The sequence below is a fragment of the Varanus komodoensis genome, unplaced genomic scaffold (assembly GCF_004798865.1).
Source record: "Varanus komodoensis strain SLA01 unplaced genomic scaffold, ASM479886v1 scaffold114, whole genome shotgun sequence".
In the NCBI taxonomy this organism is placed as follows: Eukaryota; Metazoa; Chordata; class Lepidosauria; order Squamata; family Varanidae; genus Varanus; species Varanus komodoensis.
In genome coordinates, this window is record NW_025335328.1 from 533,221 (window position 1) to 555,578 (window position 22,358).

Here is a 22,358-nt window from a genome sequence, read left to right on the forward strand (position 1 = left end):
TTGCCCTGGGCGAGGACCCAGCTAGCCTGGCTTCTGCCCACACTGGCCAACCAGTTGTCCTCAGGAAGGCCCCAAGCAGGGCTGGGGGGCAGCAGCACCCTCCCGCCCACGTTCCCCAGCATCTGGCACAGGTAGGCACACGGCGCTGCTCCTGGAGATGGCCCAGAACCAAAAGACCAGAAGCCTGGGTGGCCGCCTCTCCAGGAATCTTTTCAAAGCCACCCAAACTAGGGGCATCCCGGCCTCTCAAGGCAACAATTCCTAGGCTAGCGACGTGTGAAGTCTCCCTTTCACCGGCCCTGAATTTCCAAAAATCAGCCCCCCTCGAGGGATGCCCCCACAGGCCTCACCCCAGACATGGCCGCCACGTCTGCGTGATGAAGCTGCAGCGGGAGGCCGCAAGCCGTCCTCACAGGCGTCTCAGAGCGCTGGGTCACCCCAGCGGCACTTCCAAAGCCTGCCCCCAAATACGCAGCGCGAAGAGCCGGAAACGCCGGGGTGGCCGCCATGGGTGGTATTTGTACCTTGCCTGTTCCAAAGGTGGTTCAAAAGGAGAAGCCGCTCGCTTTTTCAGAAAGCAGGCACGTCTCCAAGGTCGCCAAAGGATCTGCTGGTGCTTCGGGATCCGGCTCGCAACCCCTGGCTGTGTCTGCCTAGTGGGGGGGGGGGGTGAAGCACTGTGTGGGGCCCCTGTGGCCCGCTTGGGCGCCCAGGCCCCCTTTCCCAGAGGCAGGCTGCAGCGGGACGGATACTTTCCCGGGATGCCACCGTGCTGCGGATCCTTCAGCGGCACTGGGCGGCTTCCATGCGCCAGTGCCAGCCCTCGGTCACAGTGGACGGAGCAGCCCCAGGTCCCACGCAGGGCGGCCGGCCACTTTTCGGGTTCCTCCTCCCACACGCCCCGTGGCTTCCTTGCGGGGCGGAAAAGCCCAGCAGGCTGTGCAGGGAAGCCCAGCAGGGTGTGCCGCGGGAACGTCCCTCCGGGAACATGGGCCTTCCGCAGACGGCAAGCGCCGCCGGGAACAGAGGCAAGGCTCCCGGGACATGGAAGCAGGGCCACGGGTGGGCGAATGAGGTGCTCAGCTGCTGGCAGGCCCCGTGCCCCAAAGCGCCAGAGTCCAGGCATGGCCCTGAGGCCCCTCTTGCGCCCTGCCGCATAAACCGGCACTTTGCAACCCATGGTGCACACGCCACGAGGTGTAACTGGTGGAATTCCTCATCCTGGCCCATTTTGAAGGTTTGAAAAGTATAAAGGAGAAACCAACAGCTTGGTTTTGGGTGGAAGGAAAGCAACCTCCTAGCCAACCACAGAGGTGTGACTGCGCGGCTTCCCCCGACTCAACCTCTCTGGGGGAAAATGACTTTTTCTGCAACAATAAACATAAAATACACCGGGATTGCCTGTTGCCAGCAGCAGATTTAGGGCTTTCGGTTTAGCACCATTTACTTCCAGTTTGAGTAAGAACATGCCTGAAAAGGCAGCCCAAATCTCCTTCTCGGTGCAGTTTGTACTTCCATTATTCCTACTTTCATTTCCATGCAGCCCCAGAGCTGTTTTCTGCAGAAAAAAACCCGCCACATAATTTTTGTGCATCGTTAATTATATGTCCTTCCGAAACCAACACTTCAAATTATGCTCACAATTATGTTCTCACGGGCAGAACCTTTTTGAGACGCTGCTTCAATAGCCGTTAGATCGCACATGAGGAAGGCCGCTCGCACGCTCAGGGCGAGACCAAGTCGGCCTTCTCTGGATGGGGAATTCTCAGCAGCAGGAGCAGCCTCGGTTTCCACCAAAAACGGAGCATGGCAGAGGACATGTGAGCGCCTGGCACGCCGAGTGTCCGTGCCACAGCCTTTCCCGAGCGCAATCCAAGTGCGGGCACCGGGCCGCCCTTCCTCGGATTCTGGGGGCCCCCGTGGGTGTCTGGACCCTGCACAGCCCTCAGAAAGCTCCATGCAGCCGTGCCTCAAGAGGACCGGTGCCCAAGTGCAAGCGCACGGCACACTCGTGTGCGGAGGGCAAGACAAAGCCTGGCCTGAGCGCAGCCCGGCCCCCCGGCCAAGGCGGCCCCCGGCAGCACCGCCTTGCAGACGCTCGGCACGAGAGGGGAGGGGTACAAAACGCACGACGGCAGGAAGTCCCTGCTCCTCCTGTTTTTGCACAAAACAGAACATTTATTCAAGTGTTCTCCAGCACGAATACATCAGCAAGGAGCCTTCCTTAGTCAGGTGTTCTGGGCACAAAAGAAAAATGCGAGGGGTGGGATGGAGGCGGAACGGACAGACTTTCTAGCATCTGCTGAACCACTGACCCTTTAATTAGTTTATAAAACAGCTAATGTCACAAGCAATACTTACACGGAGATACAACAGCCCTGCTGGCCAGGATGGGGGCTGGGGTGCCCCCTCCCCCCGGCAGGGCGGAACCATACTCTGAAATGTACAGTATTTATTTGTCAATAAATATAGAAGCAACCCTAAAAAAACAGCGGCTGAAAAGGTGGGGCATCCCAAAATCATCCTAGAAAAGCAAAAGAAAAGCCGGGCGGGTGGCATGGGGGGGGGGGGGGAGGGGAGGGGCGCCTGGGTGAGCTGCGTGGAATGTCGGGGGGCCGCTGGAGCGCGGGGAGAGCCGGGCTCCCCCCAGTCTTGACAGCGCTTGTTCTTCAGCATGAGTACGTGACTTCCCACGAACAGTAAAGCGTCTCAGCTACTTCAATGTCTAAGCTAAAACACATGAAATCTTTAAGTTTCAAGTACAAAGTTAAAATGCCTTTCTTTAATAATAATATAGAAGAGTAAAATAATAGAGCTCTTTTAAACTCCACTACAAGGAAACAAAACAGTCATTGTCCAGACAGCAGACTTAAGTTAACAATAGAGATCTGTAATAAAAGGGGTTTAGCACCTTGGTGTCACCTCCTCCCTCCGCACATGCCAGGAGGCCGGGCCGGGCCGGGGCCCCCCCGCAGGCCGCAGGCCGCAGGGCTGGGCCAGGGCCCCCCCGCAGGCCGCAGGGTCAGGCCGGGCCAGGTGCGGCCGGACGCCCTGCTCCCACCCCGGGGAACGAGCGGCCTGGGACGAACACACTGGGGAGAGTCGAGAGACGAGACGGACAGGCGGCTTTCCCGAGGCCACTTCCAGTTTGGGGAGGGAGATGGGCGAGAAGGACCTGCTGTGGGTTCTCAGAAGTTGGGGGGGTGGGGACGGGGGGCCCGCTCGGCTCTGGGCTGCTGGAGCCGGCCCTGCCGCCGGGCGCCGGGCACCCAAGGAAGGCTCCGGGAGAGGAGACGGTCTTCTCCGCAGCTGAGCAACGGCGGGGGCACTTAGAGCAGCCCCAGCCGGCCCCTCGGCTCAAACTGCCCCAGGGGAGCCCCCAGAAGGATGGCGACTGCAGGCTGATGCCGAGGGCCGGCCCCTCCCCGTTTAGCACCAGTGAACTAGACTAGAAGCAGCCCGGAGGGCCCGGCCGGCACCTTTGTGACCTGGGTTGGGGATCCCGCCGTGTGCAGGACGCTCCCGCCGGGGAAGCTTGCGACCCGAGCGGCCATCTCCGGGGCAGCCACCGCGGGGGCAAAGGAAGAATGGAACACGAGGGAGCTGCCCGCCGGGGGGCGAGGGGGCGTGCGGCGGCCCCATCCCGGTCCTCCACTGCTCTCACTTCCCCATCCGGCCCTGAGCAAGCCCCCAGCGAGACCCTTCACAGTTAGGCGGGGAGTGGGAGGCGGCGCCCGCCTGCCTGGCCCCACTCCCCGAAATGTTAGCACCGAGGCCGGCAGCCTTCCGCGGGGGGTGCCGGGGGAGTGTGGTGGGGCGGCAGGGGCGGCCCGGGCTTCCACCCACCGCCCGCGCCCGGGCCCCCCCGGCACCCGCCCCGCTGCCTCCGAGAGCACCATGGACGCAGGGAAGACGGAGCAGGGGGCGCAGCCGCCGGGGGCAAGGCGGGAGACGGCCGAGGCACAGAGCTGGTTTCGGGGGACCTGCCCGTTTCCCCATTAGCACCAAGGGCCTGGGCCCTGTTGGGAGCGGTCCCCACGAGCGGGGGGCAGCCGCCCGGGACCCGCGTCCCACGGCCGTCCCCCCCACGCCTCACAGTCGCGGGCCGTGGCCGGCTGCGCTGCCGCCCGGGGCGTAAAGTGCACACGATCGCCGAGCCTTCCTCCGGGAAACGCAGGCCTCGCACGGGCGCCCCCCGTGGGCGCCGCCCACCCCGCCACGGCCCTCCCCTGCCAACCCCTCCACAGGTGTGCACGTGCGTGCGTGTGCGCGTGCGTGTGCGTGCGTGCGTGTGGGCATTGCCGGCGGGCTGCCCGGCCAGAGTCTGGTCAAGCACAACAGGAAGTCCACGATTCACATCAGCCAAGAATGCGGGAGGCAGCCGGTGCTGACCTGGGACGCCCCACGGGGTCACAGAGGAATGACGGGGCGCTACTGCGGGGCGGAGGGCCCCCTCCCTCGCCCCCCGGCCGCCCCACAGCGACCCTGCAGCTGGAATCCTGTGCCTGTAGCTCGCGGGCAGAGGCGGGGAGGGGACCGGGCAGACAGGAGACCTGCACGAAGGACGCCGCACACTGGCTCAGGTGCCGGGCGGGGGGGGGGGGGGGCTCGGGGACAGACACCGGCCGCAGGAAAGCACCACTGGCCCGGCCCCCACCTGCCGCTCTGCCTCGCAGAGCCCCGGCCCGGCGGGGGGTGGGCCTTTTCGGAGAGGAAAGCATTATTGCAGGACACCCGGGGCGGAGCGGTGGTGCGCACCGCTGCCGCCCGCCGCTCGCCCTCCGCCCCCTCGGGAGGGGCCGCCGCCGCCGCCTCGGAAAGCCCCCCGGGCCGCGCCCCACGCGGTAAGAAGCACCATTTTGAAAGTCAGTTATACAGTAGTAGCAGTACCTTTGCTACGGAGACGTTTCCCACGCGAACTCTCACGTGTCTTTGAACTGTAAACAGGAGGTAAGAGTGGCTTCCCGGGCTCTCCGGCGTGGTAGGCACCCGAGTGCGATAGAAAAGTGTGTGGCTGGGGGCAGGCGGGCGGGGGCGGCGGAGGCCCCCGGCTCGGCTCGCCCACAGGGCGCTGGTGACGGCGTGGGCAGGCCCCACTGCGCCCCGGCTCGGGGCTCCTGGGCTGAGCGGGGGCAGCGGACCCACGGCCCGCTCGGCTTCGGGCTCGGCTGGTGCGTCCTCGGTCGCGGCGGTGCCCGTGGGCGCCCCCCACCGGGGCTCGGCCGAGGAGAGGCAGAAAGCAACCGAGCTAACGGACAAACCCATCCAGAAAGAGCAGGAAATCAAGAGGAGACCGACGGACTGGGGCCGGTGGGCCTGACCGGGGCGGCCGGGCGGGGGGCAGACGGGCGGAGGCTCGGGCGGTGGGGCCGGCTCGCTCCCGCGGCGGCCTGCTCCCCCCACCCGCCAGCCGCCTCCTCCGCGCCGGTGCCGCTCCTCTCCTGTTCCCGGGGTGGCGTGGGACTCGTCCTCGCGCTGCCAGTCCCGCCGGGGGCGCGTCTCCTTAAACACAGGCAAAGTACTCCTTCAGCGGGGCGAAGAGGTGGCGGATGACTGGCACGCTCCAGGAGCGCCCCAGCAGTCTCTGCCGGGCCAGGCGGCTCATGTTGGAGACGTCCGTGTAGTGGACCGGGAAGCCGAAGACCCTGCGGCGGGAGGGGGGCGTCAGGGGACCCTGCCCACACTGGCGCCTTCACACGGGGCGGAGGATGCCAGGGCAATGGGCGAGGCGCGGGGCCTCGGGGGAGGCCGGGCAGAGGCCCAGCGCCATCCCCTCGCCCAGCCAGAACTAGGCCCCCCGCAGCGGCTGGGAGCGCCCACCTGCCCGAGCCCCCCGGCCCCACCTCTCCATCTCGGTGCACCACAGGATGTCCTCTTTCTCATTCATGAAGACGGGGAAATGCTGGTCTTTGCCCTGCTTGATGGAGTTGGAGCGCGTGGTGATGGTCCGGACTTTGCTGAACTGGGCAGGGGACGGGGCCGGAGAAAAGGCTGGATCAGTGGGTGCCGGAACGCCCCCCCCTTTCCGGGCACCCCCCCCCCGGAACGGTTTCTACCACTCTTCTGGGCATGGGGCTTCTCTGACAGTGGAAGACCACCTTCGCCGTCTCACGTCGGGCCGCATGTGGGGGAAGGGGGCGCCCTCGAGGCAGCCCGAAGCGGATCTTCTGCTTGCTTGAGTGTGCCCAGCTCCAGAGCACGCCCACCCCCCGAAACAGTCTCCCGGGGGTGCCTCCTGCGGAACGGCCGGGCCCCCGGCACTCACCTTGGCTATCCGGCCGTGCTCCAGGCACTCCTGCAGTTCCAGCTTGTCGTTCACCGTCGACGCCAGCGGCCTGTGGGGCAGGTGGGGTCAGCTGGGGCTGCCAGGACCTCAGGGCCGCGCTCGAGAGCCCCCGTCCACACAGACCCCCCCGCAAGCCCACTTTGGGTGCAGGCGGCCAGCAACAGAGCTCACTCTGAACCACTTTCTTGCGAGGTCTTCCCTGACGCCTCTGGCAGGCAGAGAAAAGCTGACCGGGGGGGCGGGGGGCACTGGAGCGCCGCAATCGCTCCGCACACCCAGGGAACAGCAGCTAGAACACCCCTCCCACCTTCAGCCGGAGGCGGCTCAAAAGCTGCCCAGCAATCCCAAGCGGAGCAGCCGCGCAGGCGACAGAGGCAGACGGCTCCTGGCACAACCGGCCCAAAGCCCCTGCGCCACCTGCCCCTCCTCACTTCCTTAATGCACCTTTCCTGCCACAAAAAAGGCAGAAGCAGCTCCGGGAAAGTACGGTGGCGGCGGGGGGGGGGGGGCAAGTGGAGGACAACCCGACCAGGGACCCGGACTGTGGCCCTTCTCCGTGGAGGCCCCGGCCACCCGCAGCGGAGCCAAGCGGCCCTGTCGTGGGGCAGAACCGAAGGCGCACGGCCGCACGTGGCGAGGAGCCCCTGCAGCCATGGGGCGCCCCCTCGGCCGGCAGCCGCGTCTGACCCACCTGTTCATGCCGGGCAGGTTCCCCCAGAAGTACCGGGCTCTGTGTGCGGCGGAGACCTCTTTGGCATCGATCATCACCGGGTTGGACTGCGGGCAGGAGAGGCGGTGGCAGGAAGCGTGACGTGGCAGGCCGGAAAACGGCGCCACGCCTGTCCCCGCGTGGGGGCCGCTGCCGCCCAAGCCCCCGGCCCTGCCCCACAGCTGCAGCATCGGCCCCGACCACCCGGCTCTCCCACCCCACGCATCACCGCGGGAGGGAGGGCGGACGGCAGCCCTTCCCCTCCCCGCTTCACGGCAGAATGGAGCCCCTGCTGGCCCCCCGGCCATGCTCTCCATGCGCCCAAGACCCAGGGAGGGGGCGGGCCAGCACTGCGGAACAGAAAAACACGCGCCACTGAACCTCGGAGGGCAGCGCTCCCGAGCCAGGCCTCCCGGGAGGCCACGCCGGGCTCCGCATGGGTTCCCGTGCCCCCAGAGCACCGGCAGAGCCAACCGATGGGCAGGGCAGGGCAGGGCAGGGCAGGGCAGCCAGCTCTTGCTCCCGGCCACGCAGCCCCTTCCGCACCGCCGGCCCAGCCCCGAAGTGTCGCCAGGGCTGGCTGGGTGGGGAGGGCCCCTCGCCTCGCCTCGCCTCGCCTCGCCTCACCTCACCTCTAGGAAGCGAGAGATGTCCCTCTTGTCGCTGACGCCCATGGCCACCACGTTCTCGAAGAGCCAGAAGAAGGGCCGGTCGTCCCCCTCCTTGGGCCGGGCCTCGTGCAGCAGGCGGTAGAACTCGAAGAAGAGGCGCCCCGTGCCCTCTGGGGGGAAGCAGAGCCGGGGAACAGGCCTGTGACGGGGGCCTGGCTGTGGGCTGCCCCCCTGGCGGCCCTGAAGGCCTGTGGCCAGACAGATACTGCGCAGCGCGGCCAACTTTGCTCCTCTTGGGTCGGAGAAGTGCTGCGGGGCCGTCCCCAGCGGCTGTGGCAAGCGCGCGAGAACGAGGGCGCAGGCGGCAGCGCCCAAGAGACGCGACGGAGACCGGGTGTTCCCTCCAGACCCCCGACGGACTGGTGGGGCAGCCCCTCCCAGCCGGCCCTCTCGGTTCCCACGCCCCCTTGGCCTCGGGGACGCCTCACTGCCGCTGCGGGAGCCTCCCAGGACACCTTCCTGCGGGAGGCCTGATCCTCGTGCGCCAGCCACAGGCTCGTGCTGGTGTTTCGTTGTAATACAGCTTCAACTTTTAATCCTTTTTCATCTTCCAGGGCTCTGGAAGTCTGTCCGGGCATCGAGCCGCCCAGAGAAGGGCGGCCGACACACCGGCTCCATGGCGCTCGCAGCCCTCGCCTCCCTTGAGGGTGCCGGGGAGGTGGCCATGCAGCGGGGGGCATTTCTTTCCCACCAAAGCACGCCGGGGCGGGAGAGCACCTACCGTAGAGGCCCTTCCTGGCCGGGTTGACGATGGACAGGTCGTTGCACGGGCTCCCGCCGATCACCAGGTCGAACGGCCCCCATTCCTGTATCTGCAACGCGAGGAGACGCGACGTTGGCGGGGGTTGGCGGCCGCGGCCCCGGGGCGCAAGGGCAGGGGCAGCCCCCACAGCGCTCCACGTACGTGTTTCTGGGTGACGTTGCGGACGTCCCCCACATACATGATCTTGCCCTGGTGCCGCACCATGCCCACCGTGATGGAGTCCTCGCACACCTCCGACGCGATGTAGCGGTCCACCTGGATGCCCAGGTCCTTCAGCACCAGCAGACCTGCCGAGCGGAAACGCCAAGGAGCCGCCTGCGTGCCGGCCGCCTGCTGGCCGCAGCGCTCCTGGGGCAGCCCTGGGGAGGGGGCCGCGCTCACCTGTGGCGATGCCGTCGAAGAGTGAGAGCACGCGGATGGGCTTCCTCTTCTCGGCGGGGACCGGCGGGTAGACCTTGGGTGGGTCCTGGAGGCAAAGCAGCGGCAGCCGCTGGGACGCAGGCCGGGCCGGGCGGGCAGGAGCGCGTGGACCCATGGCGCCCCTCCGCCCCCAGCGGGGCCCAGTGGGGCAGGAGCGGCAGGGCCTCCGGCGACCCCCGACCGCCCTCCCTGCAGCCTGCCTGCTCCGGGCCTCCCACCTCCCCCCACACCCCCCCCCCCCCCCCCCGCAACTCACAAACTCCTGGTCGTGGTTGTTGGCGAAGAACATCTGGAGGCGCGAGGGCCAGTCCTCCCGCCGCCGCAGCAGGCCGTAGGTGCCCTTGTGGCCGCACATGTAGCAGTTCCAGGGATCCTCCTTGATGGCCGCCTGGGCAGCCCCGGGCCCCACCAGCAGGTCCACGCACTCCACGCAGAAGCACCTGCGGGCAGCAGGCGTTCAAGGCCCCGGAGCAGCAGTGCGAGGGCCCGGCCCACCACGGCCGGACGCTGCAGGGCCCCGGGCACGGCTGGCGGCTGCCGGGCCTCCCGCGCAGGCCCCCACTGCCGGCCACGTCCCCCAGGCCCACCATTGCCGGGATCCGGCGTCTCCTCCCAAAGGGCCGCCTCGCCCAGCAGGACAGGAGGGGAGGCCCCACTGCGGGGGCCCTGCCCGAAGGCCGAATGGCCAGGTGGCGGCGCCCGGTGGGACCGGAGCCCGAGAAGCTCCCCCCGCAGCTCACCTGCAACAGTTGTTGTTGCCGCACATGAGGACCTCGCGGCCCCCGCAGCAGATGGTGCAGTAGGACTGGTACCCGTCGTCGTCGTACTGGTAGGCGCACTCCAGGAAGCAGTTCTGGGGGGACACAGGCGTGAGCGGCCTTCCTGGCCCCGCCACAGCCGGCCCCGTCGTCCCTGCCAAGACGGAGCCCACGCCCGGGGGCCGAACCGGGCGGCAGCGCAGGGCCAGCCTGGAGCCGGCCCCTCACGCACCGCTGTGCGGCGCCGTGGCAGCGGCCCCCCAGCAGCACCCCGGGGGCCAGACACGCCGGCGCTGCTCTCAGGAGCAGCTTGGGGGCCACTGTGCGCAGCAGGCCGGGCCTCGCTTGCCCCCCGACTCAGCCACTCAACCCCCCCGGGCCAAGCGCACTGCCGTCCTGGCCGAGGGAGCCCGTCTGGACAAGCCACGCAAGGCCTTGTCCCCAAAGGCGACCCTTGTGTTGGGGGCCTTTTGGGTGGGGGACCGGGGGGCGCGACGGCCTCCGCAGAGGCGTGCCTGGCACCGTGACGGAAAGAGTCCCGATCGCCAGGGCTTTTTCGTCCTCCGGTTTTGTTCTGAGTTGTGCTCCGGCGCCGCACTGCTGCCGCCTGCTACTTTGGCTGCACAGGGGAGCCGGGCCAGGCGCCCTCCTCGGGCTGAGAAGGCGCGGTAGGCGGGATCCGGGCACGGCCGGGAAGCCACGCCGAAGAGGGGCTGGGGTCTCCCCAAGCGCATGGGACCGCCGGGATGGCTTGCGGAGGAAAACCGGCCAGGCTGCTGCGGGCCGTGTGCCGGCTTCCAAAAGCGGCCGCTCGTCCATCCAGCGGTCAGGCCACGGACGTGGCCAGCCGGGGTGCGGAAGGGAGGCGGCGCTGCCGGGCAGGCCTGGCGGTGCGGGGCTTGGCCGTGGCACCCGTCTCGGGCCCACAGAGGGGGCAGAAGCAGCCTGCCCCACTCCACCAAAAGGGCAACCCAGAGGCCGCTCCGGAGTGCAGCGATTTGCCTGGGTCTTGCGCCGGGCCCCCCTGCGACACAATCCCCACAGCCGGCTGGGCGCCAGCTGCGAGGGGCCCAAAGCGCGGCTCTGGCAGACCCCGGGCGCCCCGCTCCATGGCCCCGGGTCACCGCAGCGCAAGTCACGGCCCCTTCCGGCTGCCCGGGCAGAGCGAGCGAGGGCCCCGCGGGGCAACCGTGCATGCGCTCGCCGTCGCTCCTCGCGTGCGCCGCAAAGGCTCGGCCCGGCTGCCCCAGGGGGGCTGGCCCCTACCTTGCAGTTTTGGCACATTCCTCCGATGAAGAGAGGGTGTTCCAGGGTGACATTGAGGCTCCCGCAGGAGATGCAGATATCTGGGGGGGGGGGGGCAAGCGACGTCAGGGGGGGGCAGGAGGAACGGGGGCTGCCCTTGAGCAGCCCTGCCAATCCTCTCCCGCGGCAGCTCCCACTGGAAATGCCCCCCCTTGCGAAACAGGCTCCCTGGACACGGCTGCCCCCCTTCACCAGAGGGAGGAGGAGGGGGCCCACCCCCTCCCAGCTGCTGCCTGCAAACAGGCAGGGGGCCAGGCCAGCTCTTGCCCCGACCTCATGTGCTGCCGCGGCTGGAGCATGGCCCCCCAACCTGCTGGCAGCCGGCCGTGCGGGCACCTGCAGAAGTACTCCCGCCGGGGCTGTGCTGAGGGCCGCCCCCCACAGCCTGGGGGCGGCCTGGACTGGGGACGGGGGAGCCACCAGGCCGTCTGGCCACACGCAGGCCTCTGAGGGCCGCTCGCCCGTTCGCTCACCTTCGATGTTCCGACACTTCTGCCGAACCTCATACACAAGACGCTCTGAAAGGCAGAGGACGGGGCGGGTGAGTCGGGTGGGCCTGGGAGGCCCCTCAGGCCCACGGGGGAACCTGGGGCCGGGGCCAGGAAAGGCCCTCCAGCGGGGGCCCCCCAGGAATGTCTTGCGGGGGGCCCTGCAGAGCGGCTGGCCAGAGGCTGGTGGGGCCAACGGGCAGCCCCGCTCCAGCAGCGCCTTTCGCTGCACCGGGATGCCCCCCCGCCCCGAAATCAACCTGCACCGTTCACTGGGACTCAGTGGGAACGAGGGGAGGGCGCGGGAGCTGAGCTGGCAGGCAGGGCCCAAGCTGTGGGTGGGGCGCCCCCTATGTGCCCGCTCCCAGCCTCACCCCAGCCAAGATCTGCTCTGGCCTTTCTCACCTCCTGTCATCCCAGGAACCGGGCAGGCAGGCACCCCGGGGGTCCCCAGAGCCATGGATGGGGTGCTGGAGGGCCAGAGCGTGTGTGCAGGGGGCTGGCTTCAGTAGCCCCCCACCCCACTGTGTCCCGCAAGGCAGCTGAGCGTGCCCCCGCCCCGGAGTACCTCTGGTGCGCTCGTCAATGATCTCCTTGACCTTCGGCTTCTCGGCCGTGCTCTTCCTCGGCTTTTTGGCGGGCGGGGGAGGGGCGTAGGCCGCAGCTTCGGGCTCGACCCACATCTCCGTGTAAACTTCCTTGTAGGGGTTGCGTTCCTCTGGGGCCGCAGGGAGAGGCGCGTCGGTGGGGCGGCCCTCCATGCCTCGTCTGCCCGGCGGAGGCCGAGCACGGGCGCATCTCCGAAGCCGGACCCCCAAAGGGCCACGGAGCGCTGCAGAAGGCCCAGGCCACCCGTGGGGCTCGAGTCCCGCAGCCCCGGCCCGCCGGCTGCTCCTTACCTTCCGGGGGCTCCAGGCCCTTGGGGCCGGAGGGCTGGAACCCCCCCAGGGCCCACTCGATCATCTGCTTGTTCTGGATCTCCACCAGTTTGGACGTATCCGTCTCATCGTTCTCTGGGCAGGAGAGGAAGATCTTTCCGGACCGGCTGCTGGCCACCTGCGGTGCGGACAGAGGGCGGGAGGGCCGGGTTCCTCGAGGGCGGCCGTGGGGGGCTCAGTGCCGCTGGGGGTTGGGGGCCGTGCAAGCAGGGCGGGTGGCGTGGAGGGCCGGGAGGGAAGTCTGTCTGCGGGGGAAGGAGCCCCCCGCCGGGCCGGGCCGGGCCGGGCCGGTCCCGCGCAGGGCATGCTGGGAGCACCCCCGGACCCGGCACACGCCAGGACTCGCGTGCGCGCAGTCTCGGCACGACCCGCTCCTCTGCATGCGCAGCACAGTGGGGCCGGGGCGCTCGCACGCTCTGCGCCGAGGGGGCCTGGGATGGGGGCCGAGGGAGGCCTCCCCCCGCCACAGGAGCCAGCCAGGCGGGGGCGGGAGAGGGGGGCCGGGGCCGTGCCTACCTGCAGCACCTCGTAGATGGCCTTGCGGTACATGGGCTGCTTGTTGTACGTGGCCTGGTGGAAGGCGCTGGAGAAGGAGCTGAGCGGGAGCAGCTTCTCCACGCAGACCTGCCGAGACAGGCGGGGGGGCGCTGAGGCCGGGGGTGTCAGGAGGGGCTCGGGCGCAGCCCCACGGTGCGAGGGCACCCTCAGTGCCCTGGACGGGGGACACAACAGAAGCCTCCCTGCCCCGCTTCCTCGTGGGGCGATGGGGGGGCAGCGGCCAGGACACCTGAGCCACACGCCGGGCCACCTGGAAGGCCCCCGCCCGGGATCCCCCCTCCCCGCACTTCCGCCTCGGAGGCCCAACGGGGCCGGGCCCAGACCAGGCGGAATCACCGGAAGACCGGGCCGGAGGCGCCCAGGGCCGGGGTCTCTCCTGCGGCAGCCCCCGGCCCTGGGGCGTCCTGCGGGGGAGGCCTCCGGCTTGGGCACCCAGCCCCCGGCCCCAGTGGGCCGCCAGCCTCCTCCCTCCTGCGCTGGGGCGGGGGGCTGCGTGCGACCCCTCGGTGTCAGCTGGCGCAAGCTGCGACTCCTGCATTGTGCTGGGGTGACGGAAGAGGGGCGCTTCCCCCCGCCCCACCGCCAGGCCCGCCTCCTGCCGCCACTCACCACAGAGAACTTCCCGTCCCCGAACCACATGACCCAGCGGGTGCCCTCGGCCGCCCGGCTGCGGCCCGTCATCCACCAGGAAACGATCCGGCCTGGCCACCAGGAGAATCCGCGCAGCTTCCCCCAGACCAGCTCGCCGATCCCGAAGCCCCGGCCATCCTGCGGGTGAAAAGGGGGCCGCCTTCGGGAGAAGAGCACGCCAGGCGGCAGGGGCGCCCCTGCTGGGCTCCACAAGTGCCTAGTCCTCAGCTGAAAGCGCTCCGCTCCCGCTCGGCTGAAGGGGCAGCTTCCTCTCGCCTCTGCCCGCCTAGCCCCCCACCGGTCTACCTTCCCAGTGCCCCCCAGTGCTCGCCCAGTTCCAGGCCTCCCCCCCCCGGGCTCCCCGCTATCGGCAACCCCTTTCCTGACCCCCACTTGTGCCTGCCACCACGCAGCCCTTCCTCGCTCGCTGCTCCGCCCCAAACCACGGTCCATCGCCGTCCGGCGTCTCTGGCCGACGGCACGGCGGGCCCTTCCGGAGGGGGCTGCTCCACGCCAGAAGCGGCACCGGAGCAGGGCCGTTTCCCCTGCCTCTGCGGTGCAGGTGGGCTCCCGGAGACCCTCCCCTCCTCGGTCGGCCGCGGGACGGGCATGGGGCTCACCTCATATTCGGGCTCGTCGTCGGCCGACTTGGACATGCCCTTGTCCACGGCATCGGGCCCCACGGGCTCCGGCGTGGTGGCCACGGTGGGCGAGGCCGGGTCCGTGGGCTGCTGCGAGGCTGGGGGGCTGGCCTCCTCCTCCTTCTGGGGCTCGCTCCGCGGCGCCTCCTCCACGGCATTCATCCCCGCGATGACCTTGGCTTTCTTCTCAGCCTGTGGAGAGAGCCGGGGAGTTGGAGTGGCCGCCGGCAGAAGCCCCGGGCGGTGTCCTAGAGCCTGCCCGGGGGCAGATCCCATGGGGTGCGCCTCGGCAGCGTGCCGGGGTGGCCGACAGCCTCGGGCGGCGGGCCCACCGACGGCAGAGGGGCCTCTCGCCCAAGCGGCCCGGCCCTCCCGCGGGCGACCGGCCCGGCCAGCGAGCCCTTCCATCCGCGGCATGGCCTGGGCCTCCTTCGCCACGCTCCTGCGTCGCCCAACTGCTGAGGCGCTTGGAAGCCGCCAGCCCCGGACGGCACTTGCCCCGTTTGCCATGCGGACGCGCAAGCCGAGCCCAGGGTTCCCCCGAAAAGCCGCCAGAAAAGAGCAGGGCGGACGCCTGGCCCACCGAACACTCCCGTACTGCGCTGCGTCCCCGCGTGCCAAGCACGGCGCCGGCTCAGCCGCCTGACCCTTGTCGGCAGCCTGGCCCCACGGATGGGACAGCCGAGAGCCACCATGCCCACGCCCCCCGGACAGCGCTTCCGGGCGGCCCTCTTGCTCCACGGCGCCCGCCCCCCACGGGGCCACCTCCCCTTTATGGGGCTTGCGGGGCTTCCCCTTCTCCAATTCAGAAAAAACTCTGCTGAGGAGCGAAGGCGCGCTGGCCGCACGAAGGCCCCGACCGACCCCAGGAGGGGGCCTCTGCCCAGGCGGGTGCCCCCCGAGCCCCGGTACGAGGGAGGGCAATGGAGCCGGCCCCGGCCTGGAGGTGCGCAGGGGTACGTAGGCAGGAAGCCCGTGACCCAGGGCCGCCGGCGCAGGCCCCCGGGCTCCCTCTGGGCGGCTGGGTGGCTCAGGAGGGCTGTGGCAGACCCGTCCTGGGCACGAGGCAGGCAGGAGCAGCTGCCCAGGGCGGCTCGCAAACCCCCCGGGATGTGGGGGGACAACGCACAGCTTGCGGGCTGGACTGTCCCACCCGGCAAATGCGAGGCGCTCGTTCTGGACAACGTGTGCCCGGCAACGTGTGCCCGGCAGCAGAACCCGGAACCGTCCGGCCTGATTTCCACCCCGCTCTCCCTCCGCGAGACCAAGCCGCTCGCCAGAGAATGAGATCTTCCCCAGACGAGGAGCGGCTCCGTCCGCGACGCGGCCTCAGCTCCCCGCAGGCTGACGGGGCCACGCCAGGGGCCTGCAGAGACACCGAGGGGCGCTCCCGGAAGGCCGCCCGCCTCCTGCCGCTCCCAGGGGGCCGAGGCAGCAGGGAGGGGCCCTCAGCCCCCGGGCCCGGCCATGCGCTCTCTCACGAGGGCCCACGTTGCGGACAGGCCCCCACACTGGCCCCGGCCCTGGCCCTGCCGCCCGGAGCGCCCGCGTTTCCGCAGGCAGCAGCAGGACGAAGCCGGGGGAAGCCACGGGGCTCCCCGCGGGCCCGAGACCGGCGAGGGTGGCCGGGGGGCGCAGGCACGCCGCTTCTCCCCATGGCACGGCAGCCCCTCACAAGGGCCAGCAGTGCCCTGGGGGCTGGGAGGGGGCAGCACCAGTGGGCAGGGGTAGTCAGGCAGTGGGGCCACGCTTCCGCAGAGAAGCCGGAGCCAGCCGAGCCCGAGGGGCCCCTCCGAGTGCTCCCCCGCCCGGCTTCAGCCCAGCTGCCCCTGCTCCCGTGGGGCTGCAGCAGCGCTTGATGCCCCGGGTGGGCCCGCAGGCAAACCGGCTTCAGCTCCGAGACGGGAGCCGCGCGCCAAGCTCTGCGACAGCAAGGAGCATGTGTGTATGCGAGCGGCGTTCCACAGGGGCGCAGGATCCGGCACGACGTCCAGCCATGGACGTGCCGTGAACGCCCGCCCCCCTGCAGGCACACGCGTCCGTGAGCGGCGAGGCTGCCAGAGGGCGCGGGGGACCCCCGCCCCGCCGAGAGGCCCGCGCCTCCTGCCCTCTTGGTACGGCCCTTCCTCCCGCCAACGTGAGGCACGGGACCCGCACGGGCAGCTCCTCACGCATAGCCGCCTGCCCCGCCGGCGCTGCAGAGCGGCCTCGCTCACTGACGAAACAGCTGGAGCGCGAGCCCAGCCACGTGCCGCTTGCCGAGCTCTCAGGTGCCAAAGCAAGCCCCCGATGCTGCCGCCCAGCCGCCCCGGGCCGGAAGGGGATGCGGCAGCCGCCCCAGCATGACGCAGCGCAGGCAGGGCCGCCAGGGCACGGGGGCTGAGCCGCCGGCTGCCCCCCGGCGGAGCACGGCCGCGGCGCACAGGGCCTTCCATTCTCCCCGCGGGGCCCTGCCCGTCCGCGGCAGCCGAGCACTGGGCGGGCGGGCGGGCGCTCCCGTCCGCTCGCCCACCAGCACCCAGAACCCTTTCCCGATCAGGCGCCCTACCGCGGATCCCATCCGCCTATTCCTGAAGCTGGGGTTCCATCAATCCCCACGTGCGCACTCATGTTCTGGTCACCTCACCTGGAAAAGGTGACTGGTTGAGCTGGAAAAGGCGCGGAGGAGCGCAAGAACGGCCAGGGGCTGCAGCAGCCGCCCCAGGAGGTGTGGCCAGGGCAGGGGCTGCTCAGCCTGGAGCAAAGGCGGGGAGGGCGAGACGGGGCAGCGGCTTCCGCTCAGGCCGGCCCAGACCGCCAGCACTCCAGGAACACCCTTGCCCCCCCGGAAGAGGAAGGGGGTGCCCTTCCAGCAGCCGTGCCTAGCCAGGGCTTTCCCCGCTCAGGAAGCCCTGCCTGCGCCCCGCTGGTTGCCCTCTGGGCCACAGCGCCCACATGCCTCCCCAGGCGCTCCCCCGCGGGCCCCTGGCGGGCTGCTCCCTCCCACTGCCTTCCTCTGAAGGCTCCGTGGGCGCTCGCCTGCCTGCCCCGCCCTGCCCTGCCCCGCCTGCCCTGCCCTGCCCTACCCCACCTGCCCCACCCCGCCTGCCCACCCTTCCCTGCCCCGCCTGCCCTGCCCTGCCCTGCCCTCCCCCACCTGCCCCCCCCTGCCTGCCCACCCTTCCCTGCCCCGCCTGCCCTGCCTCGTAGCACGGTAACGCGCCCTGCTGCCGCGGCTCCTCCAGCGCCGCCGGTTTGTTCCTGCACAGGCGGACGTGCCGCACTTCACTGCGCCTTTTCCTCCTTGCATTTCAATATGCTGCGCGGATCGGAGGGCCGGGAAGAGCGGCACACGGGACAAACACTCCCAACACGACCGGCACAACCACTTCTGCAGCTCCCGGCAGGACGCCGAACGTGAGGCTGGACCTTCTGCAGCAGCCGGGATGGGTTCCGGGGAAGCACCGCTCCGGAGCGGCGGTCCGCTGTTTGAAGGCAGGCTGGACATGCACCGGGCAGGCATGCCCTGCGCAGAACCGGGGGTCAGGCTAGATGGCCTGGGAGGACCCCTCTGCTTCTATTTCGATGCCTGAGGGGCAGCCCATCGGCCTCCCGGGCAGTGTGCCTGGCTCACAAGCGCCCAAGGCACACCTGGCCGGCAGCCTGCCGGAGCCCCCCTGGTCCAGCCTGGCCTGGGGCCAGGCAGTTCCCCCTCCAGGAGCCTCTGAGGAGTGTGGGGCCTGGGGAAGGCAGACCCCTGGACACACCTCCGTCGCCAGCCAGCAGCCGGCCCTTGAGGGAGGCGGGGGCAGGGTTCCCTTTTGGACCGAGGCTCCTGGGAAGCACACTGGCCAACACAACCCAGAAGGACCACGATCCCGCAGGAGGGAGCCCCAGCTGAGAGAAATGGGGTTGGGGGAGGGTCCTGACCTGGGCCGAGGGGTGCATAGAGTGGGCACGTGGGCGGGTGCCCAGAGATGAGCTTCACCCTCTTTGCACTGGGAACTACCTTGAAGCCGGATATGAATGGGGGCCCCAATCCTACGACTGCCACAGTGGGCACCCCAGACAACCCGCCAACTTGGGGCAACCGGGGGGAGAGGCCCCAAAATGCCAGCCTACTGCCCGGTGCAGAAATCCCCTATGGATTGCACTGCAGCTGCGGAGCCCTGGATCGACATCTCCACGAGAGACGGGACCCCTCGGCAGCCCTTCTGTTGACGGCACCAAAACCCGCAGCAAAGCAGAGCCACTGCCGTGCGCGCCCTGCCTGCAGCGCTTCGGGATTCGGCCCCGGGGCTCCCTCTTCACCCCCAACATGCGTGTCGGGGCAGGCCACAGGGGGGAGCCCGCAAATCCACACCGGGTGTCCCACCAGTGGGCCTGAGTGGCGCCTCCTCCCGGGGGCGCTGCGCCCTGCCCGCCCCGTGGCCCGCGGCGCTCGGCAGGCGCCCTGTCCCCGGGGCAGAGGCACGTCAGTGGGAAAGCAGCGCCACGTCCCACTGCCGCGGCACGCAGATCTCGGCCACGGGGAGATGGCCACGTGCCGGGTCAGCTCGGCTGAGGCGGCCACAAAGGCCACAGTGCTAGGGGAGCGGGAGCCTGCAGACCCCGGGGGACCGGGCAGCCCCCAGGCAGCTGCCCGCTCCTCGCATGGCACAGGCTCGGGGGTGCTCATCAGGCAGGCAGCCCCCCCAGCAAAGGACCACAATGGGCCCCGAGGACAGAAGCCACTGCGCTCGACCGCCGGTGCAGGCCGCTTCTCCCGCTTCCGGGGGAAGCAGCCAAGATGGCAGGGGCAAGCCGGAAGGGGGCACGGGAGGCTCCTCACGGCATGCCGGGCCTTCCCGCTCTGCCGTGTGCCCCGGGCGCTGAGCGGCGGGAGGTGGGTCGCTCACGCTGGGCTTGCGGCCCCTCGGCGAGCGACGCACAGCGCGCCTGGGGTGCCCTGCCCGCTGTCTACAGCTCTCGGGGCTGGGGCAAGCCGGAGCACGTCCGCTCCCACCCCCTCGCTGACAGGAGGCCAGGAAGCACGGAGACCCGGCCGAGGACCCAGCCGGACGCCGGGGGCCACTCCCCAGCGGGCAAGAGGTGCGACGCGGGACCCGGCTGGGCACTCGGCGATCTCTCACCAGCAACCACGGCCTTTGCAGCCACGGTGCCTTCCGCGGTCGCCGTCGGTCTCGGGCTCCTTCCACCATCCCGTCCTCCGGGACAGTGTCTGGGCTCAGTGCACACGAGCCAAGCTTCCCGGCCCCGCAGGCGTCAGGCCGGGAAATGCAAGGGCTGCCGCCTCCGCAGGACCTTCCCACCCTCCGAGAGCCTCCACAAAGGCCAGGGATGGGCTGCCCCTACGCTGAAGCAACGCTGAGAAGGGCTCTCACCCAGCCAAGTCCGTGAATCCAACCCGCTTCACCCGTGCGGACCGCCCCTCGCTTCGAATGGTTTTTCTTTTCATTTTCCCCCTTGCAGTCTTTGCAAGCCACCCTGGCCGCATCCTCCACCCTGGCTGGACAACGCACAGTCCAAATCGGACAAAGAAGAACAATTCCTTGGTTTCCAGCTGCCCTGGAAAAGCTGGTCGTGGGACAGGCCAGAAAGGGGGGGGGGGTTGCCCAGGGCCAACTGGAAAAGGGGCTGCTGTTGACCATATTGGAAACAGTGACCACCACACCATTCCAATGATGTATAGTTAAACGGCACGAAAGAGGTCAATCACAGTCACGTCTGATGTCAGAAGAAGAGCCATCGATAAGGAATTGGTCAGAGGAAGCTGACAGAGGGAACCAGGTGGATGACACCCCCTCACGGCGCTTGTACGTCAACCAAACTAGAAGCAAACTAGAAGTTTTGCTCAAATGTCTTCTGCGAGTCAAGGGAAGGGAATCACCAGCAAGGCCAAGGAACCATCAGTGAAAAGAAGGCTGTTCAGAAATGCCCAAACCAGGACAACAAAAGGGAGCACAAGGAAAGGGCAGGCAGACAGTAAGAAAAATAAAAGGCATAACCAGAACACCGCAAGCGCAACAGAAGCCGGGGACCAGGCAGCGGGACCATCAGACGGTGACAGAGATCAAGGCGTCCTAAGGGCGGGCAAGGGGACCGCAGAGAAGCGGAATGAATGCCTCTCATCTGCCGACACTGCAGAGGAGGGTCCGCGAGAGAATGTATTCAGGAACAGCGTGTGGGGAAGGACAGCAAAAGAATCGCAGGATAGCAGAGCTGGAAGGGGCCCGAAGGCCCTCGGGTCCAAGCCCTGCTGTTGCAGGACACCACGCTGCACCCTCCCACTCGGGGGGCTGCCCAGACGTTTTGAATGTCTCCAGCGAGAGCCCCCAACTGCCCGGGTAGGAGGTTCCTCTGTCGTGCCGCTCTGACACTCAGGACGCTCCTCCTGGTGTCCAGTCTAAATCTGGTTCCTTTCCCTTAAGCCCATGATTCCGTGTCCTGCGCTCTGGAATGGATGAGATTGTGCCCCCCGCTCCCTGCTTTGTGAGCCCTTCAGGTACTTGCCACCCTGTCCCCCCTCCGCCTTCTCTTCTCGAGGCCGAACATGCCCCGTTCCCTCAGCCTCTCCTCCCGGAGCTCTTTCTCCAGGCCCCGGATCTCCCTTGCCGCCCTCCTCTGGGCCCTTTCTCGCTTTTCTGCACCTGTTTCAAACTTAGGTGCCCAGAACTGGACGCGGGACTCCAGGTGAGGCCTGACGAGTGCTGAGCAACTTGCATTTCACATGTTTTGGTGGTGACGCTTCTGTCATGCAGCCCAAACGAGCATTTGCCCTTTTTGCCGCTGCATCACATTGTTGGCTCATATTTAGCGGATGACCCACAATGACCCCAGGGTCCTGCTCATCTGCAGTATTGGGGAGCCAAGTGTTCCCCATCTGGTAGGGGTGCATTTGGTTTCTTTTTCCCAGGTGCAGAACTTGGCATTTGTCCCTAAGAGAACGTTCTGAGAAGATGAAAATTAATCACCAGACCACGATCTAGTCATTCCAGAATTCTGAAAGAACTCAAATATGAACTTGCTGACTTTCCTACAGAAATATGTAACTGGTCTGGGAAAATTAGCTGAAAGCTTGATTAAAGATTAAATTTATCAACACATGGAAGGAGAAGCCCTGCTGAGCAGGAATCAGCATGGCTTTTACAACGGTAAGTCTTATCTCTTTAACCTTCTAGAGTTCTTTGAGAGAGTCAGCAAACTACTGGGTGACCCAGCAGACAAGGTTTATTTAGACTTCCAAAAGGCTTTTGACCCTTTGGAAGTCCCTCAGCAAAGACTCCTGAGCTCAGGGCAAGCAAGTGCAAAGCCATGTATGTTGGGGCAAAGAAATCCCAACTTCAAAGCGACGCTGAGGGGAGCTGAGCTCGCAGCGACCGATCAAGAAAGGGATCCTGGGTTCGTGGTGGGCAACGCGAAGGAGACGTCAACCCAGCATGAGCTGCTCTGAAAAAGGCAAGCTCCTTGTTGCGTTTACTAGAAAGAAAAGGATCCGAAAGCAAAAGTGCTGCCGTTGTACATGTTTCCGGTGCAGCCACCCTTAAAACCATGCTGCGTATGGTTCCGGCTGCTGCACGGTAGAGCGGGAAGAAGGCCAAGGAAGGGCACCTGATGCAAGGAAAGGTTCCGGCAACCGTGATCGCGAAGCCTTGCAAAGAGGAAGAGGAGACGGGGAGGAGTGCATGGCATGGGGAGCACGGAAAGGGAGGCGCCTTTCTCCTTCGCCCACAACCCAAAGGAGCCATCGCACAGAGCTCACTGGGGGGGAGTTCAGGGTAGGTAAAAGCATGCCCCTCACACAGTACAGAGTGAAACGGTGGCATTCAGATTCGTGGGATGTAGCGATCGCTCCCAGGCCTCCTCCAGCATCAGGACAGTGTGCCTGTTGCTGGGGAGCATGGGTGGCTCAGTCACTGGTCAGCCACTGTGGGAAAGGAATGCTGGACTGGACGGGCTTGTGGCCTGTGGGTTCTTCTATGTTCTTATGGCTGGAGGGCAAATCCCTTAAATAAAGAGGCGCGACTTTTCCTGCCTTCTTTTCATGGACCACATCTTTCCTGCTCACAGCTAGATTCTGCCATCCGGCTAAAAGGCCCGGTTAACCGCGGCACGCGGGAAGCCTCTTCTGGTTGTGGCGACGAGTCTTGGTCTTGCCAGGACAGGCTGGAACGGAGGCCAGGGCACCGGACTCGGAAGGCGGATGCCCCGG

The 22,358-nt window shown here is 67.9% G+C and overlaps 1 protein-coding gene across 1 annotated transcript in view; it reads right to left on the minus strand.

Annotated features, from left to right (window-relative positions):
* Positions 1-5,154: 5,154 nt before the first annotated feature.
* The window catches only part of DNMT3A (DNA methyltransferase 3 alpha), a 48,710-nt gene continuing 31,506 nt past the window's right edge, over positions 5,155-22,358 (minus strand). Inside the window, exons 7-23 of the mRNA XM_044421111.1 lie at positions 14,147-14,359; positions 13,506-13,664; positions 12,855-12,962; positions 12,300-12,456; positions 11,969-12,118; positions 11,386-11,430; positions 10,874-10,953; positions 9,590-9,702; positions 9,106-9,289; positions 8,811-8,895; positions 8,571-8,716; positions 8,388-8,478; positions 7,628-7,776; positions 6,978-7,063; positions 6,266-6,335; positions 5,844-5,962; positions 5,155-5,645 (exon numbers count right to left, since the gene is read on the minus strand). Coding sequence (XP_044277046.1) covers positions 5,504-5,645; positions 5,844-5,962; positions 6,266-6,335; positions 6,978-7,063; positions 7,628-7,776; positions 8,388-8,478; positions 8,571-8,716; positions 8,811-8,895; positions 9,106-9,289; positions 9,590-9,702; positions 10,874-10,953; positions 11,386-11,430; positions 11,969-12,118; positions 12,300-12,456; positions 12,855-12,962; positions 13,506-13,664; positions 14,147-14,359 — 2,097 coding nt within the window. The 3' untranslated portion in view covers positions 5,155-5,503. The remainder of the gene's footprint in view (positions 5,646-5,843; positions 5,963-6,265; positions 6,336-6,977; positions 7,064-7,627; positions 7,777-8,387; positions 8,479-8,570; positions 8,717-8,810; positions 8,896-9,105; positions 9,290-9,589; positions 9,703-10,873; positions 10,954-11,385; positions 11,431-11,968; positions 12,119-12,299; positions 12,457-12,854; positions 12,963-13,505; positions 13,665-14,146; positions 14,360-22,358) is intronic.